The 15,388-nt window shown below is 36.9% G+C and overlaps 1 protein-coding gene across 1 annotated transcript; it reads right to left on the bottom strand.

Moving 5' to 3' along the window:
• Window positions 1–4,243: 4,243 nt before the first annotated feature.
• Window positions 4,244–14,253, bottom strand: LOC106918109 (sodium- and chloride-dependent GABA transporter ine). The gene is made up of 13 exons (XM_014987589.2): window positions 13,794–14,253; window positions 12,407–12,541; window positions 11,426–11,636; window positions 11,069–11,201; window positions 10,635–10,769; window positions 10,082–10,185; window positions 9,528–9,652; window positions 8,621–8,733; window positions 7,564–7,704; window positions 7,374–7,473; window positions 7,003–7,103; window positions 6,765–6,932; window positions 4,244–6,530 (listed from the first exon to the last, which is right to left on the bottom strand). The coding sequence occupies exons 1-13, from the start codon at window positions 14,065–14,067 to the stop codon at window positions 6,417–6,419; spliced, it is 1,854 nt and encodes a 617-aa protein (XP_014843075.2). The 5' UTR covers window positions 14,068–14,253; the 3' UTR covers window positions 4,244–6,416.
• Window positions 14,254–15,388: the final 1,135 nt, after the last annotated feature.

Genomic DNA, 15,388 nt, shown 5'->3' with positions numbered 1-15,388 from the left:
CCACTCATTCTGAACATGCCCAGGAGATCTAACCCAATTCATGGCGCAATTTGTCTCACTGACATCCCCTGTCATTTGTGTCTCTTTCTTCTACTGCCACCATAAATATGCTCAGATGACCTAAAAAAAAAAAAAAAAAAGAGGATGGATGGTGCCTGCCATTTCATTTTTCCATGAGGACAGAACAGAATCAATAAGGATCAACAAGACTCAGCCATGTTAGTTTGACGCAGTTTGTTCCTGCAGCACCCGCCTTACTTTAATATCTCTAGATTCTGAACAGACTGATGGCACGACTCAAATGTGAAAGCTGTGTTGATAAAGATCTTGATGCTGTTTAGCTGAGATGAAAGCTTATAATGGATTGTCTGGGGAGAAGGTTTAAAATCATTTAAATGCTCATTAGTTATAGCTTCGTCTTCAGAAAAGCTCTCTTTTGTCAATTTTAATAAAATAACTTCAGCTATAGAGCAGATTAGCAAAGTGTTGTATCCTGACTGACTACCAGGTTTCACATTGAAGAGAAAAGTCTTGGCAAGAAATAATAAAAAATAAAAAGGACTTAATTCCAGCAATCAGGTGAGGACAAAAAGGGATGCAAATTAATAGAGAAAAGACAAACGTTTAATCACCCTTAGCCATGTTACTTTTCCTGCTATCTAAAGAAAATACAGACAAATTCAAGTGGCGTTAAATCTCTGTGACCTAATGGTAGAAACACACAGTATGCTGCATGTGCTGTGAAATCTTTTATGAGATAAAAGACTTTTCCTAAATGTGCGCCAGCACTCATGACTTACTTTCAGATTGTTTTCTGCGCCATTTAATGAAGCTCTTGTGAATAAGAAAGAGTGCTGTTGGTATTTTTAGCCACCATTTCAGGATCCTCAAGGTCATTATGTGGAGAAGTGTCTCCTCTGTAGTGAAGTTTATGCATATTGAGAGAGAAAGGTGAAATGCTGTCATTTCATATTTAATATTTATCTAAATCACTGATTTTCTTTTTTTTTCCTGCAGGTACAGTACCTTTCAAAAATATTTATATCCGTTTATTGTCAGGTTACAACAAGATTTTACATGATAGACCAGTATGACCCTTCAGTATCAAAGTCTGCAACTCCTGCAGAGTCAATGAATCTCTTTTGTATGATTATTGCACTCCAGTTCTGTGAAGTCTAAGGTCGCGTCTGTTTCAGATAACATGTTGAACATTGTGCTGCTCAAAAGCTTAGGATTTTATTTTTGCTCTGTTTAATACATCTCCAAAACATTATCACTGACCTTCGGCGTATTCCTTGGGTCTTCATGATCACGTTTGTTCACTAACGCCCAAAAAATACAAATAGAGAAAACAGAGGTATGTGGTAGTAATGAGAAGCTCAGGGAGCATGAATACTTTAGAGAGGAACTGTATAGATTAGAAGATATAAATGAGACAATTTTTCTTGGAAACAAAGGCAGAACAGAAAGGTCAAACAAAACTAAAAAAATGCTGCACTTGAAACAGTATTTTTGAAATGACCATGTGCACTAAAACAGTTTGCATTGACATCCAGCTTTACCTGCTGCAGGTTTCAGGAGGCTTCTTTGCAAGTAAGAAGTGAATTCTGGGGGATAATGGGTTATTTAATGCATATCTGTTGTTTTAGACGAGAAATGTGAAATAAAAAAAAACTCAATACAAGTAAAATGTGATGTCTATATCCTAAACACCAAAAGCAGGTGCTCTGACCATGTTACCAGCAAGGGTCGAGCTTGATTCAGCAGCAGACTTGTAATGCATGCACATCCTAAACAGTTTAATCGAAACGCTCTAAAAAAAAAAAAAAAAAATCATCATTACAAAGGCAACTGTGCAGTGAAGTGCACTGTTGCATTCAACCCTTGAAGCTCCTATCTGCATATGAATTCTTTGCAAGATTTATTCATTTGCATTTGAAAGACAGAGAGAATGATCTTAAATGCTTACTCGGCCATACTGAACATCTAATTCTCATATGATAATAAAGGATGCGTGTTACGCTCACCGTGTATTTCACTAGAGCCTGTGTTCATTATCGTTCTACTCGGTGGTGCAAAACTGCTGAGGCTTTGTCTGAAATGTTTTTCTATGCTTTTTAGGTTACTTGATTTGACTCGTGAGTCATACTTCGTAGCTGCTTACCAGATGAATCAGTCCTGTCTGAGAGTTACGCAGTTAAATGCAAATCAAAGAAACCACAAAAGAGTGCAAATCTGTAATGAGTGCCACAAAGGTGGAGAGGAAGAGATTTCAATGCAGGTCTGCAGTTGGCAAAGAAAAGGAGTGAAGAGGAAGTCGGCAAAAGAAAGTGATCGAAAAGCCGTCCACAAATCACAGTGGACTCTGATTTTTGTTGCTATCCAATGCCTTAAAAGACTTCATACTTCAATTTTCACACGCAAAAAGATGACCTAATTCATTAGCACACAGTTTATAAATAAAATAAATAAATAAAACTGATTCTAAGTGCTTAAAATAGAAGGCACTAACTAGATTTTCTTTTTTTTTTCTTGAAGATATTTTGTCTCTGCTCTTGAGTTTTAGATTGTGGGCTTTTTAGAGCTGAATAAGTCTTATAGGAGAGCGGTGAAACGTCACCAAGAAACAAGAGAAGAAATGTGGTTGCCTTCTGTTTAGTGCATGTCGTTGCCATGTCCTAGATAAGTGACACCAAGTAAACGAAACAGAGCAGCTCCTGAGCTCAGAAAACCCTAGTAAATGTTCTTCAGTTGCATCCACATATCAGGAAAGGCAATAAATTGGAGGCAAACAACAAAAATGAACTTCCCAAAATCCTGAAACTTCCACATCCATGGCTTGTAGCTGATATGAGGTTTGCTGATTTTGGCACAAAAAAAATTAAAAAAATAAAAACGTTATCTGTTCTGGTTTACAATTAATTCAGTATTAGACTCATCTGTCCAAAGAATTACAATATTCCCAAATTCAAAGGTCAAAAGAAAGATTTCCCTAAATTCACCAGGCTTCTGATGCCGAGTTGAGATGATATCAAAAGGAAACGTGCTCACGAAGATCATCTAACGAAGTCGCTTAGCGTTCATAAAGCATTTCCATTTCATAGCCACTTCTCTGTGCTTTTTACTCCGGTGCAGATGGATGACCACAGCAGCTGGAGGATGTTGCGTGAACCACCACAGGAGTTACTTCTACACTGGAGAAAAAAAAAAAAAAACAAGCTCGATTGCTAATTTCACCCTCTGGCTTGCAGAGATAAATAGCTTCATACCACTCAACATGAAATAGATAGCAGCCTATCTCCTCTTTCATTGCCCATCTGGGATCACAACCAACCTCCTCTCCTAGTCTGGTCATTAATTTACTTCCCCTTGGGCTCCACTGTCTATAGCTATTGATCACACAGCCCTCCCAGTGCTAATTTAATGCCTGTGATACGTTCTGTCATGGAGAAAGCAGGAAGGGAGTATTGATTAACGTACAGTTCTGCTGAGGGCACGACAGCAGCACTTTATGACAAGGGAGTAATTAACTCAGCTCTGATCTCCTGTGGTTGAAGTGTTTTTTCCCCCTACAGTTCACTATGTTAACCATAGAAAAAGATCACAATCTCACAGTCAACATTATCGCGGATGCCGAGTCAGGGTGATTAAGCTTGCCCTGCACATACTTTAACCCTGCATATATTCCCCTCCGGCAGCACAGTTTGTCATCTGTTAATGCATTTTATTTTCATCTTAAATACTTTTGCAGTCGTTATGTCTTTCTATATATCAGCACAGCCGACCATGAGGAGCGTAAATTAGAATAATAAAGGTTTTTACTGCTATTGAACTGAGTATTTAATAAGATATGGTAGCTATTCCTTTACAGATGTAATGGTTGGTTTGAAGCATCAGAGCAGAGATGGACCGTCGCTGTGAAGACTAAAATACCGATTTTACTGGTTTTATCGGTAAAGTATGGACGCCGTTGAGGTAAAAAAACCATTACTTCGATTTAATTTATGTTGCTATGCTGCCACCCAGTGGCAATAAGGAAGATAACACTAACATGTTGAGGTAATACTTGGGACTAGGAAGACAAAAAAAAAAAAAAAAACAACCCTAAACAGTCGTTTATTAGAGGTAAATAAATACTGTATTTTACTATATTGGAGACTTGGAATAATTTTGTTTTTGTTGGTTTGTGACACTGTTTTATTTTTTTTAGTAGACGACAACATACATAATGGCTTCTCGGGTGCAGCGTTTTCAGTTTACTTTATTGAAATGGTGGCTGTGAAAAAAAAATGAAGTAATCTCATGAGAACAGTCTGACTTGTACCATGCATGTTTTAGTCAACATCAATTAAAACATTCATATTTGTGTTGTTTTGAATCCTGCTTTTTAGCTGTAGTTGCTTATGTGTATTATATCCTCCAAGAGCTGCTGCTCTGCAGTTTCTTCCCATGAAAGGGTGAAATAATGAAGCTGTTTAAGATTCAATAGCAACAGATATTACATCAAATATTAAAAACCAGTGAAAGACATGTGAGGATAAAGAAATGTACATGAGGCAGACATCTTTCTTTTAAAAACTGTATTTTAAAAAAAGTATAAAAACTAGACCATTTGTAATTTTATTACTGGATATCAAAAGAAGTGTAATTGAGACGAATGTTCACTTCTCTCTTGAGTAATGAGATCCATTTCTCAAAGAATATGTTCACTACTTTTTGATCCAGACACCTCCAGCAGGATTAAAGTTTGATTTGTACTTCCTAAAGTTGAAAAATTACAGCTTCGTTGTTGACCAAAGTTTTTCCATTCATTGAGTTTTGACTTTTCCCCTTACAGACACAGAGTAAATCATTTATATTTTCTCTACGACTGTTAAACAATCACAAAGCTCGAGTTATAATAAATTACATTTCAACAATAGGAAATCTAGTCGCGTTCTTATCACTTAATATGTTTAGATGCTCATAAACGTGCTCAGTAACTTCAACACTTCGGTCAAAACATTCAGTCAAACCTAACAGATTGGATCGCATAAACTTTCCCCTCTTGAAGAGAAGATGAAAGGCACATTGAATTGTCTTTCTAACTTTACACTCTTTAAAACAAGGATTAAGTTGAAACTAAATGTTGCTAGGAGATGTATAGCACCACTTTGAACAAAATTAAATGTTTAAGTAAATCGCCTCCCTGTTAGATATCACACAAAATCTTCAACAGTCAATCTGGGCTGATTGGTTTATATATTTTTCTGTAAATGTGAAGGTGGGTCTCTCATAAGGGATTTAAAAAAAAAAAAAGAAGTATTGATGAGCAATGGAAACATAATATAAGCCCAGACACATTGTAAACAATTATTTTGTGGATTTAGATTTTCATGAAACATCTCCTTATGTTTAACATGAAGTTAACGAGGTACAGATAATATCATTCTAATTATTTTCAGAATGTTTTAATTAGCTTTTTGGTTTATGTTGCTCAATGAAATAGCTAAAACTAAAACTTGTTAAATATAACAGAAACAAATGTCAACTAAATTCTACTTACATATAAATCAATTGAAATTTACCTACATAATTAACATGATTTTGAGTAGATCACTGCTTATGGCTAAGAAAATATGTTTATATATACATTTTAGATGCAATATAGTTTCTTAAAATTGCCCACAATTTAAAATTAATTCCTATAAATTCTAGTTATTTCCTTGTAAAGTTTTCAGAAATAGAAAATGAGGCTTTTTTTTAATCCTGAAATGCTTTCAAAATGAATGTAAAGAGTAACTTCATGTAGGGACAACAGAGCGCCGTTTTTACTCTGGTTCATGGTAGAAGCATATAGACTGTAACTGAGTGAGCGTCTTGACATCAGAAAGTATTTACTCACAGAACAAACTGAGGTGAGATTAAAGTTAAGTTTATGTGAGCATTTGTTTTTCCCCTTATTGTAGGAAAAAAGCCACAAATTCTGAATTTAACTTGTGTTTTTAAAACATTTGATCCTTTAATTTATTCTTTTGGTTTATTACCGACTTGTTGACACATTTGATCTGAATGTGTCATTACTGAAGCAGCTGCTGTGTTTCAGATTTACAAAAGCATCAATTGCCAATTCCACAGATTCATTATGCAGCACAAAGCCCACCAAGCACAACAGTCAAAAATACCCTGAGAATAACATCCCTGCATTTACAAAGCATTTATAGAATAAGTTTTACTTTTTACATCACAGTAAAAACAAATCGCTGTTATTTAGCCTTCAGATGATGGATGAAACCGAATATTTTTACAGAAAAAAGATTAAAAACCTTCAAAATTTACAATTTGTTTAAAGTTATATCTTTCATAAAAACATGACCTTGTAAAAACAGACTAATACATCTAAGCATCCCACAGACACACTGGTTTTCACTCTCTGGCTACACCGATGATCTTAACAGTTTTTCCAACACTGGTTTGTCTGTTTTCTGCTTTTCTGGTTGAGGATTCGTGGCATCCAGGTCTAATGTAGGAGCCACGGCTTTTTTGATTCTCTGAGGGTTAAAGAAGATGAAATAGAAACCATCTTTTAGAGAACTACCTCGGACAAATAGTCAGGTATATAATAAAGCATTACTCATATCTCTTCTCAGAGTCAGTCATACATAAAGTAGATTTTTCCAAATGATCTTCCACTAATAAGTCAACAGCAGCCTGAATCTAACAAGAACATTAAAATGCAGCCATCAAAAATGACAAGAGGTTCAAAATATATTTTATTTGCTCACCTGAAGAAGTGATCCCTTGCTGATGTAGATCTCATGAACAGCACAAAGTGGGATCCACACTATGGAGACCAGTGAGACGACCCACCCCACTAACTCAGCCCACAGTGGGTACATGTACTCTCCATAGTGAGGAGGCGTGTACTGAACAACGCTGGATGCCAGGATGCACTGTGTGGAAAACAAAGCCAGTCCTGAGGACTGAATTTCATAAGGATTTGTATCCAAAAGCAGGACTTACCAGCATCAGTAGGGGGCAGAGCAGCAGCCAGCAGAGGCGGAAGAAGAGGCTCGCAGACTCGCCTCGCATCCTCTTGACCATCAGGGAGAGACGGGAGACTCCTGGCAGAAAGAAACTAAGAGTTGATGCATAAGGACACGCGGACCTCCAGCCGTTAAACTACGCATTAGTTGAATAAGTCTGAATGAGGAAAAACATGTAAAATGAGAATCAGAGTAAATGTGACAGGAGAAAAGTCATTTAAATATCATCTAACCTTTGGCATGAAATCTGGCTGCCATGAAAATAAAAACTTTGCACTAAAGTCTTTAATGGCATTGAAACAAGATAGCATTTTGTTGTAAAAGGCTGAACTAAATGTAAAACTTCACCAAAGATCCAGCATACAGCCACTACTTCAAAGAAAGCCAGGCATATGAGGGAAACCACAGCAGTGCAGTGGTCCATCAGCTGGAACACGTAAATGCCTCCCTGCAAAAAGAGGCCAGTAAAGCTTAAGAGTTGTCAGCATTCCTCATCCTCAGATGTTTCCTCTTAGCAAAATATAAAGAAATTTTTCACCTGAGTTACATGAGGGATTCCCAAAAGAAGCCCCACAAAACACACGACCAGAACAAGAAGCTCTTCTCTCTTCAGGTACCGAAGAATTTTGACTCCAAACTCGTCCTTCAAGAACGTCACGACCAGCTCCACGTTGCCAAACTGCAGCAAACACCTGTTACTCACTCTGAGCACCTAACACAATGCTATGACATTTATGACATGGATGTCTTCAGAAAACATGGGTTATTTGTGCCACAACTCAATGAAAATAGTGCCAGAGGTGCAAAATGTAATTGGTGAAAGACCAATGATAATCACATCAAATAGTACAAAAAATAGTTTATTTTCTAATTCATTCATTTGATGGATCAAAACTGAGATCTTCCACTATTTTCAGTCCATAAAAGCGTCAAGCAACACCAATGTTTTCTGCCATCTTTTAGGATGCTGCTGTTTTACAGTTAAAATGGTTTGATTCTGAAGTGCCTTCATAACAATGGTAGCATGAAACAGAAGTCTGAGAAAAGCGACATATTTTCAATCCAGTTTTTTTGCATCCATGAACAGTTAGTGCATGAAGATGATCTTGAACTAGATCTTGAAACCCTGACCTGCAGACCGTTTTATAGCCTGCTTCTTTTCCCATTAGCTTACCCATTCGCTTGTATGTAAAAGAACAAAAGAAGGATAATAATTAGGGGACAGGACACTGAACCAAACATTACTTTTGAGCCTCTGAGTGTGTGAATGTAAGAGGAAAAGTGCAGGATCACTATAACACTGTGAATGAATGTTTATAGAGAGTGTTGCTTGTTATGCAAGGTATCATAAATGATCAACAAAAGTGAAAAGTACTACTAAATAAATTCAACCCGGTTACCATTTGTGTGTGCCATGAGTAGGATTATAAAACAGAAGTTAGATACACATGTGTGAATGCTTTCCAAATTGTTTTAAATAGACAAAATAAAACTACTGACGACTCTAAAAGCTATGGTTAAAAAAGGCCACAAAAGAAAAAACTAATATTTCTATGGCTTATGATTTTAAAGGGTAAAGAGGTGCAGATGTTCACCTGACTGTCGAGACCAAGACACAGCAGCATGATGAAGAACAGTGGAGCCCAGAACTGATAGCCGGGAATGGTGGAGAGAACTTCAGGATACACAACAAACACCAAACCAGGACCTGAGACGGTTAAGAACAAAGTTTTAATGAACTGTAGACAGAGAAAAACAACTCTAGCCTTCTATCAGCTGAACCACAATGTCACTTTGTATATTACCGTCTTGTCAAAAAGAAGAAGGAAAAGACCACTGTGCAATTAACTTAATATTCACTCATATTTTGTCATGTTACAAAAGCAAACTTCAATGTTTCTTATGCGACGTAGCAACAAAGCCTATTTCTTATTTATTCAGTAAAAGGGAAAAATATATCTTGTTTTCAAAATTGTTGTGTATTCATCCACTTTAAGTCGGCGCTTGAGCCTTAAATGCGTTTACAGCTGCAAGTCTTGTGTGATCCGGCACTACAAACTCTGCATATTTGGAGAATGGAATAGTTGCCCGCTCTTTTTCATAAAATAGCTCAACCTCTTACTGGCTGGATGGGAAGCATCTGCAAAACATTTATCAAGTCTTTCCACAGATTCTTAATTGGAGTTAGGTCTGAACCTAACTTGAAAACAAGCACAACCCATCTCTCCAATGCAGTTTTTTTTATTGCACCTAAACTAGCTGAAAACACCAACAAACCCTCAAATCTATATAATTTTAGGTTAGAAATGTACTGGTCTTCACCACCTTTTAAAGTTTGTGTCAAGTTGATCCAAGGGAAACAAATGGTAGCAACAAATATTCCAAGTGAAATGAGAAACATCTTGTAACTTTACAGAATGTTTAGCAAAATAAAACCATTTACTCTAAAGGGCTATTTGGTGTTTTCCAAAAAGTCAGTGCACTTCTTGACTCAGTTCTTACCATCTGTGGCTATGTTATCCACTGGTAGATTGTGTTTAAAAGACATGTAGCCAATAGCTGAGAAGATTACAAGGCCAGCCAGGATACTGGTGAAGGAATTGACTAATGACACTACTAACACATCCCTGCAAAACAACAAATTACATTTTTTAGTCCACCGAAAGAGTCTTAAACATGATGTGATTGTCACAACTGATTATCAATACAACCTTTCTCATATGTGCTGTCTGCTGGTAAAGAATGTTATTGTTTTGTCAACAATGAACTCAGAAAATATGACTTCCAATAACAAAGAAAACATCCGTTAAAACAGATACGATTGAAAAAAACTTAATATTGAAAAGTAGCTACTGTGTGCTGTCTGCACCATTCAGAAACCCAATATATCTGTGCTATTACCTGAAGAGCTTAGTTTTTTTTTATACTTAAGTCTTTATGTATAAATGAGTCTTTGTTAGAGAAAACCACTGAACATGTTGGTACATTACGCATACAACAAAGCAGCTTTTATTTGTTAAATATAGTAAAAACAAAACAAAAAAATCACATTGTACCTTGTGATGTTATTGTTGAACTTGTTGTAGCTAGCCATTGAAATCATGCAGCCAAATGCTATTCCCAGTGAGTTAAACACCTGGGCAGCTGCATTGACCCAAACCTGCGACACAGACAGAAGAAAACAAAAACCAGATTTATACGTTTTTATTTGATTTAGCTTTACTTTCCATTGTTTTATTTCTTTGTGTTCATGGAGTCATCTTTCAAAAGAAGGACACCGAGGTTAAACAACATTTAATAATTATTGCTCTTAATGGAGCCACTGCAAGTCAAATCTGCTCAAAATGTTTAATTTTACAAAAAAAAGAAAACACCAAAAAGGGGGTTTTGGATAATTTGACTGGAGATTGTAAACATTTAAAGATTTGTGTTGTTTACCTGTTTTACTTTTGACATCCTGACATTTGCTAAGTTTTGAACAGAATTAGTCTAATAAGAAATCACTCAAAAAGAAACGTAGACGTATTAACACGTCTGACTTACACACAAAATATGGTTATAAATTCAAACAATCTCTGTTAGTTGCTGCTTCGTTGCCCTCAGTCTCACCTTGACTTCAAACAGTTTGCTCCAAACAGGCGTTATAAAATAAAGGATGCCCGCCTTTGCTCCGGGCAGCTGGACATTATTGATGAGGAGGGCGAACAAGATAAAGTATGGAAAGACAGCAGTGAAATACACCACCTATGTGGCATAGAAAAGAAAAAAAAAAAAAACATTGTTGAGTGTGGAAGCCTCCATGGCTAACCTTGTGGATACCAGCTTTGTCAGTAATTTTACAGTCAGAAAAAAAAAAAAACATTATTATTTTAACAAGTTAGGTCAGAAAGTATTTATCAGCAAATACCATGACACAGCTAATCATTAATGTGATTTATGATTTGACGCATGAAAGAGTGACGTAAACTAACAGAAGAAGGAAAATATAATTCCACAGCACTACGCATGTATACGTCGGGTGGAAAAACAATAATGATTCAAACCTTGCCTGTGGATTTGACTCCTTTAAATATGCATAAATAAACAATGATCCATGAGAGAAGAAGACAGCCAAATACTTCCCACTGTAGGCCACCAGCTTCTTCAATCCCACTGGTCTTCTCTAAAAGTTTGTGACTGGCGGGGAAAAAGAAAAAAAAGACATGAATATTTCTATATCTAGATCTCTTCCTCTTCCTTCCTGAGCAACGATAAGAGACGAGGCTGATCTTTGCGCATAAAGAATGTGACATTTACAGGTGACACAAGAGTGAATTATTTAAAACTTAAAATTACATAATTTGAGTAAGTGCTTGTGAATTAAATGTAACTGAAGCAGGGAAAAACTGCAGGCTTCTCACTCAAAGAACTGCTGGCTTGACGACTGCAGATGGGTGGCATTGCCAGGAAAACCGCTGGAGCAGTTTCCAACGACATTCCACGTGTTGTTGCAAGACGACCAGGGGAGAGTTCCTCTGAATGAGTTGAACAAGTAGAAAAAGGCCCAGCCCATGAGCACATTGTAGAATGTGCAGAAGACAAAGGAGATTACAACTGTGGCCAGGCCTACACCTGTGGAGGAACAGATGGCAAAGTAAGGCGTGATTCAGCAGAAGTCGTGCAATGTGTGCTGAAGAGGTTACACACTTCACCAGGAGCATTACTTATTACTGTAGTCTAAAGAAAACCTTATTTTCTGGTGGTTGTTGAATAGAACAGCAAGAGGGGATCAAAGTTCTGCAAAAGCTGTAAATTATTTAATATATAAGCCATTGTTGTTCCAGTTGGAGTGGGCCAGGCTTCAGACTGCATAAACTGAGCAGTGACTGGGTACAAGCAATCTTGTTTTACATTTTCTTTGAATGTGCCTTGGGTGACTCATTGTTCATCGAATCTTGCCTCCTTTTCAATGTTCACTGGAAATGTAGACAACTTTTTCTATCATTTTTAGCAGATTATTTAGCCCATAACCTCGACTCAAATTCAGGGATTGCTCACGATCAAGAACGCTGGCATGAATTCGAGCCTGTTTCTGTGGGGGGAAAAAATCTATATAATACGAATGTTTCAGCTTTTGAATAGAATTACTTGTTTTCCACTTATTCTAACTTATTGCAATGCAACAAAACCTTATAGGGTTAACGTTCTGAGCACAAATTTGAATGTAAACCAAGAAGATATGTATCAAATTTTTAACTTAATCAATCCCACCAAGTATTTATATGCTTTTTACATGCAAAACCCAAGTTTTCTTCATTTTCATGTGTGAATGCAGAGAATCTGATCAGAGGTTTATCTCCATCAAAACAAGCAGCCTCTGTCAGTGAGAGAGAGACACTTACCTTTAAAGAGGGGGCAGATCTTGGCGAATGCATGCACTGGTCCTAAACGAGTATACTGGCCAACAGCAAACTCCATGAAGAGCAGAGGAATGCCGCAAATGAAAACCATGACGATGTAGGGGATAATGAAGGCACCTGAAGCAAAAAGTGGCAAAATATTAATATTGTGACCTTCCTAAAATAATGGCCTTTTTTTTTTTTTTTTTTTTTTTTGCCAAAAGTGATTGTTGAAAATCCCCACCTTTTTTTGACACACAAAAAAATCATTTTGGCCAAAAGAATGACTATTATTTTAGGAAGGTGACCGTTTAAATATCTGAATAATTCCTAAACAGGGCTAATTTCTAGAAAACAGTTGCAGGAAAATGTTTGAGAAGATTTCAGTGGAACATTTTCTCACTGTAAGAATGTAAGATCATAATTTACTAGATAATCTTTAAAGATAAATAGATCACATTTCCTTGTGGTATGTAAAACCACCTGTAAAGTTTCAGGTTTTCGCACAGGAAAATGTGCTCAATATAATTAACTGTCTGTGAAATGAACTTGCAGAAAAAACATGACCCGTGGACTGCTAAGACCCAGTTCTACCTGAAATCTGAAAAGCAATGAATTCAGCTTAAAACCATATAAAAAAAATTGCGTAATGATGGTTTGGCCTTTACATGTTGAGTTTTCAGAAAGCTTCATAATGTGTACTTTTCTTTATTATGAATGATGACAAATCATCTTCTGACAAACTTAATCTTTAGTGGATTACATACCCCAATGCAATTGGCTGGAAGAGGTCTCGCTCTGTTCACAGTAAAAATTTCCACCACTGTGTCACTTACAAGTTGTAAAGATACCTTTCTGGTTTTCTCTGACTCCCTCTCATCAATGTTTTCTCACTAACCTAGTCTACATGACTGCATTTCCAAAGTTTATCATTCTCACTTTGAATTGGTCATTGTTTTGTAACTAGTAATTCTATTTGTCTGTTTAGTTTATTTAATAAGTTTTGAACATCTCATTGCGTGTCTTGGTTAAATGGTGGTTAAAAAAAACAACAACAAGAAATCTACAGAAATTTATTGGAGCCATTCCTGGACAAACAGCAAATGTAAACTTTGGTCAGCAACTGGTTATGAGAGACAAGAGAAAAAAATATGACTCATGTGGCTCATATTCTTATCAAGCCAACAACAAAGAACATCCTGCAATTATTGTCTTTTCCTTCCAGCAATTAAATAACGCTTAAAAATAAACCTTTATTTTCTAGCTGACAACTAGCTTCAACTTGCCTTTGCTTGTTTTGCAGTTGCCCGAGCAAAAAGTTAACCCAGAAACCAGTTTATTATTGGTTTAAGTACTGATTACAGCAGTACGCGCCATCTGGCAGCCTCACCTCCGCCGCTGCTGTAACACAGATAAGGAAACCTCCAGACGTTTCCCAGTCCCACTGCGTATCCCACCGTGGCCAGGATGAAGTCCAGCTGCCCACTCCACGTGGGTCTCTGGGCTCCTGTATCAGAGGCTTTGGCATCTGACAGTGGCTTGGAGTTTTCCTCTGCGAGCTCCATCGCAGCTGGTAGAGATGAACTAAAAATCGAATGTGTATAAATAAACCGCGCTCTCCAATAAACGCTATATTCGATGAAATTCAGTTTATTTGAGACCATGTACACCCAAAGAATCTCTAACCTTCCTGAATTCAGTGTTTTATCTAAACAGAGCTGTTTGAAAGGCAGGGGGTCAGAAAATATCACAGTCAGCGCGGGTCAATCCGTGTCAACCCCACCGCCGGGTATGTTTCCCCATTCACTCAGTCCACTGTTATGTAACGACCGCAGGCGGCCTTAACCTAACCGACTTCACCGATCAGTGAATCTGTATGCAACGAGAGGTGCGCAAGGCACGCCTTTTTCAAAATAAAAGCCTCTGCCTGCTCTACAGTGTTACATGACCCAACCAGGTGTTACATAGGTTCTATAACCTTCAGATTATGTGACTGTGGAGGCGATTTTAAGAAGCTAAAATAGAGATTTTCACGTATTTTGACGAGAATGCCACCATTTTAATACTAAATAATAACAACCCCTTCGTCATTAAACTGACTTAGAGGGCCCTCTTTCACTTAATGCCCATATACACAGACTGAATTGATCATCCCAGAATTTACACAGACAGCCTTATACACTATTTCACAACCAGGTGAAAAGTACAGTGAAGTTACACATTAATGTGAGATGAACGAGTACAAGACAATAAATACATGTGCGTCACATTTTTACTGCTCTTTGCAGTTCTAATTTATGTATAGCGTTGTGCACGCAAACTACAAGCTTATTTGTAGTTTGTGGGTAAAACTGTGCCAAACTGTAAACAATATCATCAGAATCACCTCAGAACTGTTCAGTTTGGAGACATTTTCAGTAAAGAATCATAAGGAAATGAATAACATTTGCTTCACAGATTTTGACAACTATAGTTCAACATTTTTGTCTGTACTGACTAAAGCAGTTAGATTAGGAGTTTTCGTTTGAAAGGGAATGACTTAGTGTTGATAATATAGCCAACTTCAATTTTTCCACAAGGTTTTATTTAAAGTGAATTTTCATCCTGAATGTGGCTGTAGAAATTGAAATTTAAAACTGTGGTTCTTCAACATTTCACATAGGGTGACGCTGTTTTTTAATTTCGCCCTTAACAGTTTAAGTCCTTATTCAAAAACTATTTTTGCGCATACACTCAGACCTTCTGTCACTTTTGAATACCTAGTTAAGATAATATGTGAGATGACACAGTAGAATCCAAAGATAGTCTACACGTGCTTCTTAAAAGCTGATGACCATAGTACTGCTGATAAAGTCATGGTTGTCAGAGACAAGGTGCAGATAGCTGCTTGAATGATGCACGTTGAAGTGTTTTAACAAAAAAAATAAATAAAATACATATGAATAGGATTTGATGCATGGGCAAAATGACAGCAAAAGAACAAAA

The sequence above is a fragment of the Poecilia mexicana genome, unplaced genomic scaffold (assembly GCF_051168715.1).
Source record: "Poecilia mexicana isolate PSO_F unplaced genomic scaffold, ASM5116871v1 scaffold_9, whole genome shotgun sequence".
Classification (NCBI taxonomy): Eukaryota; Metazoa; Chordata; class Actinopteri; order Cyprinodontiformes; family Poeciliidae; genus Poecilia; species Poecilia mexicana.
Note: the sequence above shows the minus strand (reverse complement) of the source record. Positions and strands in the feature narration are given on the sequence as shown.